Source organism: Mus caroli, unplaced genomic scaffold (assembly GCF_978045245.1).
Source record: "Mus caroli unplaced genomic scaffold, Mus_caroli_1 scaffold_2, whole genome shotgun sequence".
In the NCBI taxonomy this organism is placed as follows: domain Eukaryota; kingdom Metazoa; phylum Chordata; class Mammalia; order Rodentia; family Muridae; genus Mus; species Mus caroli.
The window spans coordinates 146,128,381-146,141,848 of record NW_028227257.1 but is presented as its reverse complement, the minus strand read 5'-3'; the positions used below and the strand labels follow the sequence as shown (position 1 = coordinate 146,141,848).

The 13,468-nt window shown below is 44.5% G+C and overlaps 1 protein-coding gene and 1 pseudogene across 1 annotated transcript; one reads left to right on the top strand and one right to left on the bottom strand.

Annotated features, from left to right (window-relative positions):
• The first annotated feature begins 6,602 nt into the window (after positions 1–6,602).
• On the top strand, positions 6,603–10,953 carry Hspa5 (heat shock protein family A (Hsp70) member 5). The gene is made up of 9 exons (XM_021181331.2): positions 6,603–6,747; positions 6,830–7,047; positions 7,160–7,391; positions 7,770–7,907; positions 8,243–8,355; positions 8,446–8,836; positions 8,953–9,190; positions 9,471–9,638; positions 10,041–10,953. Exons 2-9 carry the CDS (start codon positions 6,923–6,925, stop codon positions 10,601–10,603), a joined length of 1,968 nt encoding a protein of 655 aa, XP_021036990.1. The 5' UTR covers positions 6,603–6,747; positions 6,830–6,922; the 3' UTR covers positions 10,604–10,953.
• A 2,395-nt stretch (positions 10,954–13,348) lies between these two features.
• LOC115030546 (small nucleolar RNA U13) lies at positions 13,349–13,444 on the bottom strand (annotated as a pseudogene).
• Between the last annotated feature and the right edge of the window lie 24 nt (positions 13,445–13,468).

The following is a 13,468-nucleotide window of genomic DNA, read 5'->3' as shown; positions in this document are numbered from 1 at the left end:
CAGAATATGTTTTTTTTTCTTTTTCTTTCTTTCTTTTTTTTTTGGTTTTTGGTTTTTTTTGAGACAGGGTTTCTCTGTATAGCCCTGGCTGTCCTGGAACTCACTTTGTAGACCAGACTGGCCTCGAACTCAGAAATCCACCTGTCTCTGCCTCCCAAGTGCTGGGATTAAAGGCATGCACCACCATGCCTGGCTCAGAATATGTTTTTGAATACAAAGTTCACCCTGAGAAAGATTTGATGCTACACTGAGGTCTTGAATACCCAGTGTAGTCACTGGCTGGCTAGTAAGGGCTTTCATTTGGCTTAAACTCATGTCTGAGGCTAGGCGTGGTGGCACACACCTTTAATTCCGGCACTCGGGAGGCAGAGGCAGGCAGATTTCTGAGTTCGAGGCCAGCCTGGTCTACAAAGTGAGTTCCAGGACAGCCAGGTCTATACAGAGAAACCCTGTCTCAAATCCCCCTCCCCCTCAAAAAAAAACCATGTCTGAGAAGTCTTCTCTGGTGATACCCCACAACCATCAGGCCTGTAAATAAGCTCTGAGGGCTAGAGAGATGGCTCTGAGGTTAAGAGAACTGACTGCTCTTCCAGAGGTCCTGAGTTCAATTCCCAGCAACCACATGGTGGCTCACAACCATCTGTAAAGGAATCTGATTCTCTCTTCTGGTGTGTATGAAGACAGCGACAATGTACTCACATACATAAATCTTAAAAAAAAAAAAAAAAAAAAAAAACTCTGAGATATCACGCCTGCCTTAAGAGTCAGTTTTCAAGATTTCTTTCAGTGAAAATTAGTCACTGCTTTGAATTTGTTAAAGATTTTTAGGCATGCTTTTAAAGTAGCACATCCAATTCGGGCTTACTAGTAAACAAAGAAAAAGTCTGGGCTGGAGAGATTGCTCAGTGAATAAAAGCACCTGCTGTGCAAGTGTGAGGGCCAGAGTTTGGGTCCCCAAAAGAAACAGCAAACGTAAGACAGTAGCGTGCACCTATAATTCCAGTTTTCTAGCCATGAGATGGACAGCAGAGATCAGAGAATTCCCAAAAGTTCAGAGGACAGCTAGACTGATGAGCCCAGTGGGAAACAGCCCCTCAAACTGCAAATCCATAGATTCAACTAAGACCTAAACGATATCAAAGCCTAGTGAGTCCTATATAGCTCAGCTTTGTTACCAATTGAAATGTCTTTTCCTCTCATAGGAGCACAGATGAAATGAGCTATTTTAAATTAGTTAAAAGTCTTCTTCATCATCAAAATATTTATAAAATATGCAGCTGTTTTCTGTTCTCTAAGCCTGAAGTTAAAGATAATAACCCACACCGTCCAGATTAAATATCTAACTTTCCAAGGCTGGAGAGATGGCTGGTTAGGGGCATGTGCTACTTTGAAGAAGGTCCCATTTGAAGCATCCACATGGCAGCTTACAATGGTCTGATGTTCTCTTCTGGCTGCCAAGGGTACCTGTGATGTACAAGTATACATGCAGGCAAAACATCCTGCATAAAATAATAAACCTTAAAAAAACCAAACTTTTCCCACCTCCCAAGCAGCAATTTAGGGGGTGCATGCAGAAAGATCACGGATATAAGGTCATCCTCGGTCAGCCAGGACCACAGAGAGACCGTCTCAAAAAGCAAATGGGCTGGAGAGATGGCTCAGTGGTTGTGATTCTACCCTGTTCCTCCAGAGAACCTGAGCTTCATTACTAGGTTAGGTGGTCCACAACTGCCTGTGATGCAGGGCCAGAGGATCTAGCACCCTCTTCTGGCCTCCAAGAGTACTTGTACTCATGTGGACATACACACATAGACAAACAATTTATGGTTAATAAAACTAAACCAAATGATGACAACAAAATCAGATTTCCATGGCTCAAACCCTGAGTTCACCACTTCTCAGGTGTGATCCCTTGGGCAAACTTCAGTATTTCCTGGGTCTTTGATTCTTTTTTTTTTTTTTTTTTTTTTTGGTTTTTTGAGACAGGGTTTCTCTGTGTAGCCGTGGCTGTCCTGGAACTCACTCTGTAGCCCAGGCTGGCCTCGAACTCAGAAATCCGCCTGCCTCTGCCTCCCAAGTGCTGGGATTAAAGGCGTGCGCCACCACGCCCGGCTCTGATTCTTAAATGTATGTGTGTGTATGTGTGTGTGTACACTGGTATTCTGCCTGCATGTATATCTGTATGAGCACATCAAATCCCCTGGAACTGGAATTACAGACAGCTGTGAACTACCTCGTGAGTCCTGTGAATTGAGCCAGGGTCCTTTGGTTAAGAACAGCTCGTACCATTTCTCCAGCCCAGTTCCTAAGTTTTCAGTGGGAAAATGCTTCTGTATGAAAAGAAAGCTGAGCATGGTGACAAACACTTTCCATCTCGGCATTCAGGATGGAGGCAGAAGCAGGAGGATTCTGTGAGTTTTAAGCCTGCTTAGTTTACATAGGGAGCTCCAAACCAGCAAGAGCTACATAGAGAGATCCTGTCTCAAAAATCAAAACAGCAAGCCGGGTGTGGTGGCGCATGCTTTTAATCCCAGCACTGGGGAGGCAGAGGCAGGTGGATTTCTGAGTTCGAGGCCAGCCTGGTCTACAGGGTGAGTTCCAGGACAGCCGGGGCTACACAGAGAAACCCTGTCTCGAAAACAACAAGAACAACAAAAATCAAAACAGAAGCTAGATGGTGGTGGCACATGCCTTTAGTTTCAGTAGTCAGGACGCAGAGGTAGGTGGATCTCTGAGTTCAAGGCTAGCCTGGTCCACAGAATAAATCCCTGGGCAGCCAGCGCTGCATAGAGTAACCTGTCTTCAAAACAAAACAAAACAGTAAAGAAAGAGCATATACTGTTCCTAGTGGCTAATTTTTTTTTAAAGATTTATTTATTTATTATATGTAAGTACACTGTAGCTGTCTTCAGACACACCAGAAGAGGGAGTCAGATCTTATTACAGATGGTTGTGAGCCACCATGTGGTTGCTGGGATTTGAACTCTGGACCTTCGGAAGAGCAGTTGGGTGCTCTTACCCACTGAGCCATCTCACCAGCCCCCTAGTGGCTAATTTTTAACGCTTTAACATTAACTTCTACCTGTGAACTTACCTATTTAATGCCACAATGATTGTGCCTTACAATATGTTGTAATATGTGCTACAGAATATATAAAATACTTGAATTTTATTATTTTATTTTTTGGAGACAGGATTTCTCTGTATAGCCCTGGCTATCCTGGAACTCACTCAGTAGACCAGGCTGGCCACGAACTCAGAAATCCACCTGCCTCAGCCTCCCATGTGCTGGGATTAATGGCGTGTGCCACCATGCCCGGCAAGAAGTGGTTGATGGGAATTGAACTCAGGACCTGTGGAGGAGCAGTCGGTGCTCTTAGCCCCTGAGCCATCTGTCAGGATGAATTTTCTTTATTTTGAAACTGGATCTCACTATGTAGCCTGGCTAGCCTGGAAGTCAATCTAAAAAAACCAAGCTAGCCTTTGCCTCCTGAGTCTTGGGATTAATGACCTGTGCCACCACACCTGGTTTCAATTTATATGCACATACACACAAACACAGAGAGAGAGAGAGAATATATATTCAATTCAATATTAAATTGTGTGTATATATTCTTTTTAAAAATAATATTTTGTGTATGGGTATTTGCTTGCATGTATATCTGTGCATCACATGTGTGCCTGCAGAAGCCAGAAGGTGGTATTGGAGCCCCTGGAACTGGAGTTACCGATGGTTCTGAGATGCCATGTGGATGCTTAGAATCAAATCTGGGTCCTCTGAACGAACAGCCATTGAACCACTGAACATCTTTCTAACTCAATCTGGTTTGAATTTTAAAGGAGATAGATATGGTGGCTCATGACTTTAATCTCAGCAACTGGGAAGGTAAAGGCAGGGGATTCTTTGTGAGTTCAAAACCAGCTACATCTATATAGAAAGTTCCAGGACAGTCAGGAATATGTAGTATGCATACCTAGCAATATTCAGTCTCAGAAAAAGAAGAAAGAAAATGATACTATAGCCACTGAGACACTTAACTCTCTAGAAGTTGATCAGATAGTCTAACTTGTAGACATTCTTCCAAACCTAGCATTTTGGAGGTGGGGCAGGAAGATAAAAAGTTCAGGGCTAGCCTTAACTACATGGAGTACTAGAGGTAAGCCTGGTCTACAAGAGCCCATCTGAACCTAACCCAAAGTTAAGTTAGTAAGATAATGTGTGTGTGTGTGTGTGTGTGAGAGAGAGAGAGAGAGACAGACAGAGACTAGAGATTGAGAATAGAGCTGTATTTTCGGCTTTTACTTTTTGAACAAGGTTTTCACTAAATTTCCCAGGCTGACCTTGAATTCACTCTGTAGTCCAGTTACACATAGAATTTGTGATCCTCTTGCCTCAGACTCTTGAATCCTGGGGCTACAGGCCTGTGACACTAGGTCGGGCTTAGGCATCAAGTTTCTAAATGTTAGAAACATTAGTTACAAGCATTTCCTCCATTAATCAAGAGACAGGATGAATCTGAAACTTGATTTTAGTGGAAACTGAATGCTGTGATATATATATAGACATGCTTGAAATGACATGAAGTTGTAATGTGGTCAAGTAGTGATTTCCATTTTTCCCCCCTTTGAGGTAGGGTCTCAACATGTAGCCTTGGCTGTCCTTGTACTAACCAGGCTGGCCTCTAACTCAGAGAGATCCCCTGCTTCTGCCTCCTATGTGCTGAGACTAAATGTGTGCACCAGTAAATAGGGCTTAGTGATGTCTATCTTAATACTAGTCTGATGCAACCCAAAGGAAGATCAATGTTATGACAGTATTACAAACCCGACTGAAAGAGCTGTATGATGCAACTTCTATAGCAAGGATGGAGTTGACTGAGTCACTAACCTTTGAGGAATGAGAAGGGAAAAAAATTCCTGAACACTGACTCATAGGCTCAACATTTTAGTGAACTGTGTGTGTGATGTTTCAGTAGTATTTGCACAGTGTACTTATGAAGCTCAGAATACATTTAATAGGAATACTGGAGCCATTTCCTGCCTGTAATAAATGGCCCAAGTAACCTTCATAAGCATGTCTCTAAGCACTAGGGTGCAGAGATGGTGGACCTGGGAGTTCAAGACCAGCCTGCTGGACATGTTGAGCTCCAGGCCTGGAGACAGATGTCAGTTGTGTAGCATGCATAGATGCAAGTCCCATGGTAGTACATGCCTTTGCCTGAAGTTCTCAGCACTCGGGAGGTATAGATAGAAGAAACAGAAGTTCAAAGTCATTTGCTACACAGTTTGAAGACTGGGGGTGCATGAATCCCTGTCTTTAAACAACAACAAAAAAGGGGGGTGGTGGTGGAAATCAATAGTATAAATTATGGAGTAAAATCAACCGGGTTATTAACTATATCCTCAGCACTTATCAATCGACCATTCTAGCTATTTAATCGCTCTTGGTCTCAATGGTCTCTTCTGGAAAATGGGCAAGATGTACCAAGACTTAATTATGAGTAAATGACACATGGAAAACGCATAGGAGGATCAGTAGTTATAGGCCAGCTTGGGCCTGTGTACAATGCCTCTCAAAATACATAAAACAAAACAATGAAGTACATAATAAGCTCAAGTAGTAACTTGTTTTGTTTGTCCCCCAACATATTATTATTATAAAAGAGTAAAGCATCAGCAAGACTTTTTTGTCTGCTAAATGTCTTTAGCATTATCAGCCCTATTCCAAGAGTCGAGTAGGGTGGTGTCAAGAAGAAGGAAGAGGGAAAGAGGAAGGACTTGTAAATAATAACCTGTGTCATAAATGGAAATGCTATGCTAGACCAGGTTAGGGAACAATAAGGGGCTACAAGCGAGAGAGAGAGAGAGAGAGAGAGAGAGAGAGAGAGAGAGAGAGAGAGAGAGAATACATCTCATGGTGGAAAAGTGCTCGTTTGGCCATAGTACTGAATATCCAAGGCGGAGAAGGGCTCAGGAGTAGGTTACAATTGGCCAGGCCAATCCTGGGACTTAATCCCGGCAAAGGGAAGATTGGAAAGGCCTGGAAAGACACATACGGCTAGCCTTGGGGTGAAGGAGAAACAGGGTTAGCTGAGAAGCGCCAGGATTCTCAGCGAGGCAGAATCCAGATCAGGCCCCAGCTCGAGACGTGCAGGCCGGGGGAGTAACAGGGCCTGGCCTCTGGGACATCCGAGAACGTGTGGATGCTGGGGAGGGCGATCACAGCTGAGGCTGGGCAGCTCAGGACGCGGGGCAATCGAGGAGGAGAAAGGCCGCGTACTTCTTCAGAGTGAGAGACAGAAAAGGAGACCCCGAGGGAACTGACACGAAGACCCCTACTCCAGTCCCCGGGGGCCTGGCGTGAGGGGAGGACATGAACGGTTACCGGCGGAAACGGTCTCGGGGTGAGAGGTCATCCGAGGGACAGGCAGCTGCTGAACCAATAGGACCAGCGCTCAGGGCGGATGCTGCCTCTCATTGGCGGCCGTTAAGAATGACCAGTAGCCAATGAGTCAGCCCGGGGGGCGTAGCAGTGACGTGAGTTGCGGAGGAGGCCGCTTCGAATCGGCAGCGGCCAGCTTGGTGGCATGGACCAATCAGCGTCCTCCAACGAGTAGGGACTTCACCAATCGGAGGCCTCCACGACGGGGCTGTGGGGAGGGTATATAAGGCGAGTCGGCGACGGCGCGCTCGATACTGGCCGAGACAACACAGACCGGGACACTTGGGCTTCTGCGGGTGTGCGAGGTAAGCGCCGCGGCCTGCTGCTAGGCCTGCCCCGAGTCTGCTTCGTGGCTCCTTCTGACCCCGAGGCCCCTGTCGCCCACAGACCAGAACCGTCGTCGCGTTTCGGGGCCACAGCCTGTTGCTGGACTCCTGAGACTCCTGCCTGACTGCTGAGCGACTGGTCCTCAGCGCCGGCATGATGAAGTTCACTGTGGTGGCGGCGGCGTTGCTGCTGCTGGGCGCGGTGCGGGCCGAGGAGGAGGACAAGAAGGAGGATGTGGGCACGGTGGTCGGCATCGACTTGGGGACCACCTATTCCTGGTAAGTGGCATCCGTCGAAGGAGGAGGGGGTGGGGAGGAGTGGGGCGTGGCCTCCGGGGCCAGCGTGAGAAAGTGAGGTGCTGATTCCTTTTCTGTGGGGCTTCCCCGTCAGCGTCGGCGTGTTCAAGAACGGCCGCGTGGAGATCATAGCCAACGATCAGGGCAACCGCATCACGCCGTCGTATGTGGCCTTCACTCCTGAAGGGGAGCGTCTGATTGGCGATGCGGCCAAGAACCAACTCACGTCCAACCCCGAGAACACGGTCTTCGACGCCAAGCGCCTCATCGGACGCACTTGGAATGACCCTTCGGTGCAGCAGGACATCAAGTTCTTGCCATTCAAGGTCGGACCCGGTTTTTTTTCCTCATGCTAATGGGGCGGCTGGGGTGACAGGAGTATTTAGGGGTTGCCACTTGGCCAAAAACACTGTTCAAAGGACTTAAAAGGATGTGTTCGGAATTTATCTAACGGTTTTACATCTAGTCGTTTTTAGTGTGTTATAAAACGACACACTGTTACAATGTCTAGAAGTTGAAACAGACTAAAACTGTCGACCTATCTACAATACAGCTGTGCTCAGTTTTAGTTGTGATTTCCCCCTAAGGGACAGAGATGAATCAAGCTATGGGAGGGAGGAAATGGATTTTTTTTTTTTAAAATCGTTTGTGGTGTCGTTGTTTCCACTTCGGAAAAATTACCTTTAAATTACTTTATGCCATAGGTGGTTGAAAAGAAAACTAAACCGTACATTCAAGTTGATATTGGAGGTGGGCAAACCAAAACATTTGCCCCAGAAGAAATTTCTGCCATGGTTCTCACTAAGATGAAGGAGACTGCTGAGGCGTATTTGGGAAAGAAGGTGAATAACCTGTGGAACAGTGTTGGGTGTTTGATTGCTATTGCTCCCCCTCGATGACTTGTGTAGGGAAGCCTTCATGGTTTGAAACCTTTCAATCTTAACTGGCTTCAACTTTTGTTAGGCTTAGTGATTTAGTGTTTTGTGGGAGGTCAAGGTACATGCTAGTCAGCCTTCATGAGTTACCACTGCTTAATTCTAATGACAAAAGTGTATGATGTAGCAGTAAACTGACTTAGAAACTGTTGTGGCTTGACTAGTTGATAAGAGTGACAGAGAAGTGAGAACACCGTATACTTCAGTCATCTTTAAGTATGATTGCACGGTTGTCCTCCTAGGTTACCCATGCAGTTGTTACTGTACCAGCTTACTTCAATGATGCCCAGCGGCAAGCAACCAAAGATGCTGGCACTATTGCTGGACTGAATGTCATGAGGATCATCAATGAGCCGTAAGTATGGGACTCAGAGCTCCACCATATTTGCCAAGTGGGGGGAATATGAACCCCTGACCAAACTTTCTTCCCTCTTCATCCTCACAGTACAGCAGCTGCTATTGCATATGGCCTGGATAAGAGAGAGGGAGAGAAGAACATCCTTGTGTTTGACCTGGGTGGCGGCACCTTCGATGTGTCTCTTCTCACCATTGACAATGGTGTCTTTGAAGTGGTGGCCACTAATGGAGATACTCATCTGGGTGGGGAAGACTTTGATCAGCGGGTCATGGAACACTTCATCAAGCTGTACAAAAAGAAAACTGGTAAAGATGTTAGAAAAGACAACAGAGCTGTGCAGAAACTCCGGCGGGAGGTAGAAAAGGCTAAGAGAGCCTTGTCTTCTCAGCATCAAGCAAGGATTGAAATTGAGTCCTTCTTCGAAGGAGAAGACTTCTCAGAGACCCTTACTCGGGCCAAATTTGAAGAGCTGAACATGGTATGCTCCTTGACAGTGCTAATGGAATCTGCTTAGACTGTAGAATTTGGGATAACTAAATAATGTCTCGGTGGTCAGCACCACAGTAACCATGCCTTGCTTTTCTTTTTTGCTAGGACCTGTTCCGCTCTACCATGAAGCCTGTCCAGAAAGTGTTGGAAGACTCTGATCTCAAGAAATCTGATATTGATGAAATTGTTCTGGTTGGTGGATCTACTCGAATTCCAAAGATTCAGCAACTGGTGAAAGAGTTCTTCAATGGCAAGGAGCCATCCCGTGGCATAAACCCTGATGAGGCTGTAGCCTATGGTGCCGCTGTCCAGGCTGGCGTCCTCTCTGGTGACCAGGACACAGGTAGCTTGTTATCACTGTGTCTTTATATGTTTAAGTAGCTTGATGGGAAGACTGTAGGGTTAAGAGTAACGGGGAAGAAAGGTACAGTGATGAGAAGGCTTAGGTCAGGGTTAGTTAAGATCGTTAGCAACTGTTAATTCATGTTTTCCTAAAGTGTTTGTGGTTAGAGCCTAGGCAGATGACAGTGGAGAAGATGGCAAGAGTTCATTCATTGGGAGATTGCTTGGTAGTGCTCTCAGGACTCTAAAGAAAACCAAACCTGATTAATTTTCCTTTGCAGGTGATCTGGTACTGCTTGATGTTTGTCCCCTTACACTTGGTATTGAAACTGTGGGAGGAGTCATGACAAAACTGATTCCAAGGAACACTGTGGTACCCACCAAGAAGTCTCAGATCTTCTCCACGGCTTCCGATAATCAGCCAACTGTAACAATCAAGGTCTATGAAGGTAATTAAATTACTTACATTAACAAATATTGTATGTTTTAAAAGGATGTGATTTGGGTTTCACAATATTATTAAACAATATTATTAAATAAATTAAACTATTATTCTCCCAGGGAAAGAAGTATCTTTTGTAACTCATGAAGAGGTGCTTAGTTGAACCAGTGTTGAATTTTAGATTCAGTACTTACCATTCATGTTAACTAGCTTTTGTAATACAAGGTCAGAGGGGCTTACAATGCTTTTAAGAATTGAAATTGAGTTAAGAGCAGTAGCACCCAGTGAGTTGCTGCTCTTGGTCCAATACCGAGTTACTTGCCCCCTACAAACTGTAGCAAGTTGAAATGTAGGGATCCCGGTGCCCTGGCTTTGCCAATAACAAGTTTTTTCTGTGTTCTCACTCTAGGTGAACGACCCCTAACAAAAGACAACCATCTTCTGGGTACATTTGATCTGACTGGAATTCCTCCTGCTCCCCGTGGAGTTCCCCAGATTGAAGTCACTTTTGAGATAGATGTTAATGGTATTCTCCGAGTGACAGCTGAAGACAAAGGTACAGGAAACAAAAACAAAATCACAATTACCAATGACCAAAACCGCCTGACACCTGAAGAAATTGAAAGGATGGTTAATGACGCTGAGAAGTTTGCTGAGGAAGACAAGAAGCTCAAGGAGCGCATTGACACCAGGAATGAATTGGAAAGCTATGCTTACTCTCTCAAGAACCAGATTGGAGATAAAGAAAAGCTGGGAGGTAAACTTTCTTCTGAAGATAAAGAAACCATGGAAAAAGCTGTAGAGGAAAAGATTGAATGGCTGGAAAGCCACCAGGATGCGGACATTGAAGACTTTAAAGCCAAAAAGAAGGAACTAGAAGAAATTGTTCAGCCAATTATCAGCAAACTCTATGGAAGTGGAGGCCCTCCCCCAACTGGCGAAGAGGACACATCAGAAAAAGATGAGTTGTAGGTGCGCTGGTCTGCTAGAGCTGTACTATTGTAAATACTGGACTCAGGAACTTTCGTTGGGAGAAAATTGAGAGAACTTAAGTCTCGAATGTAATTGGAATCTTCACCTCAGAGTGGAGTTGAAAATGCTATAGCCCAAGTGGCTGTTTACTGCTTTTCATTAGCAGTTGCTCACATGTCTTGGGGTCAGGGAGAGGAGGAATTGGCTATTTTAAAAGTCGGGAAAAAGGTGGGTCAGGGTGTGTGTTCACCTTGGATATGGTCTATTTAACAATTGGGTCATGCACATGTGGTGTAGGAACTTTTTTCTACCATAAGTGACACCAATAAATGTTTGTTATTTACACTGGTCTAATTTTTGTGAAAAGTTTGTAATTATATCCATCTTTTATTTTAGATAACTAAAATTTAAGACTGGATTCTCAGGTGTGTCTTTCTTCTGTGGGCAGGGAAGTGGGGCTTGTGATGCTGTAGGGTGGTACCAGTTCTTAGAGATTTATTTAGCTTTATAACAATGTAGAGATGTTTGCTGTTTACTCCCCTAGGCGAGGGTTATTTCAGGATGCCTAAGTCCAATTCTTTTGAACATGGTTGAAATCATACTTCCCCTTTGTAAAATTGCTTTCTGGGTTTTTAGTTTTTCAACATAAGGTCTTAAAGCTAAAGACCTTATGAAGCTCGTCTGTCCTCAAACTCAACACTGTAGACCAGGCTGGCCTTGAACTCAGATCTACCTGTCTCTCATTCCCAGGTGCTGGGTTTAAAGTGTATACCACCATGGCCCTTTCTGACTTTTGTTACAAGTAGTGCTGTGGTACTGCCTGGAATCTCTTAATGAATTGATCATGTTCCAGGCTGTGGCAGGAGCATGTTTAGTCCAAGCCCAGTCTAGGGATCTGAGGCTGGTGCATACTCAGTGGTGGGCATTACTCAGGGTGGCCATTACTCAGTGGTGGCCTAGCACTAGTGTGAAGCCCTAGTGTTAATAATCCTCTGGACTGGAAAAAAATTGAAATATACTTGTATTTTATATTTTGTGTGTACCCACAGGCCCTTGATACACTTAAAGAGTCCATATCACTGGGTAGTATTTGGTTTGTAATTTATATTTGAAGATGTATGGTTGAAAGTTATTTAACAGCTTGAGGATTTACTTATCCAGCATGTATTAAGCCCTGGATATATTTGATACTCAGCACCACATACTGGATGTAGTGGCAGGATTAATGAAATATTAGATTCAGTTATGTAGTTCATGAGAGCTACATGAGCCAAAACATGCTCTGAAGTCTAATTGGTCAGAACCCCTTTTTCAAAAATGTCTTACTGGTATAATGATAGGTTATATATGTCAACCCTGATATTACAAACGTCAGTTGATGGTCAAAGGATTGGTTGAGGATTGTTTAGATTGGCAACGTCAGGAGAGTAATGATCTAGGTAATCTATATGATCAATGAAGACTTGTGTGTGACTACATTGCAACTCTTTATTAATAGTACATTTGGAAGGAGATAAGGCAATATGTTTATACTGTCGTTATCATTTTCCCAAGATCAAGAAGCCAGCTTGGTTTTAAGATCTGAGGCCTGTCTTCCCCAGCTGTAGGCAAAAATCCCTGGGGTTTATCATGATCTTGCAGACTGGACACTTCACTTGGCTCAGTTGGTCAGTAGAGTGCTCTACTTACTACTCAGATTTAGATCTCTAAGGCCAAATATGGTCAAGGACTCGAGGTTAAGAATGATTTGCTGATCATAAAGATGTATAAAAACCATCTTCTGTTAGAACCAAATAATGGAAGCATACTTTTTTTAATTGACTGTTTATTTTTGAGAGTGAGTCTTGATCAGTGAAGATTTTTGTCCAGTGCTAATGTGGTATGGGAATTGAACTCAGGACCTTCGGAAGAGCACTTACCCACTGGGCCACCTTGCCAGCCCCCCTCCCTCAATCTCACTCTTTTGTTTTTTTAAGATTTTATTTGAGTCCACTGTGGGTATTGGATTCCATTACAGATGGTTGTGAGCCACCATGTGGTTGCTGGGAATTGAACTCAGGACCTCTGGAAGAGCAGTGCCATTTCTCCAGCCCCCGTCTCACTCTTGAGACTCATTTTTGTACACTACCTGATACATTTTGAACCCAGCTTGGGCTTGGTAGCTTATGCTACTTAGTCCTTCACTCAGGAGGCTGGCTGAGGCAGGAGGATTATAGCAAGTTCACAGTTACACCTTGAGATTCTTTCTACATCATCTGTCTTACTCCCATTCATACTTCCTAAAAGGGGGAGAGAGGAGCATGATATAGCACATGTCTATAATCCTAGCACACTGGGACACTGAGGCAGGAGGAGGATAAATTTGAGGCCAGCCTATGCTGTCAGATTTTTCTATCAAACACAAGTTTTTGGGGCCAAGTGAAATGTTAAAATTGATTTGTACAACTTCATGCTGGGTCCAGGGATGGTTAATAACAAGAGCCAGTCCTCAACCTTTGTCCCCCATTACCAGCTCTCCTTTAAAAAAACAACACACGCCTTTAATCCCAGCACTCAGGAGGCAGAGGCAGGCGGATTTCTGAGTTCAAGGCCAGCCTGGTCTACAGAGTGAGTTCCAGGACAGCCAGGGCTACACAGAGAAACCCTGTCTCGAAAAAACAAAAACAAACAAAAAAACACAGCAGGGTCCTACTACATAGACATATACTACCACACCCAGCTTTTCTTTTTTTCCTTTTTTTTTTTCCCCAGATGGGTAATAAGCCCACACCTGAACAAGGTTTAGGGGAGGTACATATTCTGTGAACACCCAGTCATTGTGATTATGAACCAAATAAGGATCTCCCACACTGCTCTTGTAACTGC

What these genes read in the sequence shown, in the direction of transcription:
- Hspa5 (XM_021181331.2), top strand. Translation starts at nt 6,923, where the DNA reads ATGATGAAGTTCACTGTGGTGGCGGCGGCGTTGCTGCTGCTGGGCGCG. An exon ending in AATTTGAAGAGCTGAACATG is followed by an intron (nt 8,837 to 8,952) that starts GTATGCTCCTTG and finishes CTTTTTTGCTAG; the next exon opens with GACCTGTTCCGCTCTACCAT. An exon ending in AACAATCAAGGTCTATGAAG is followed by an intron (nt 9,639 to 10,040) that starts GTAATTAAATTA and finishes TTCTCACTCTAG; the next exon opens with GTGAACGACCCCTAACAAAA.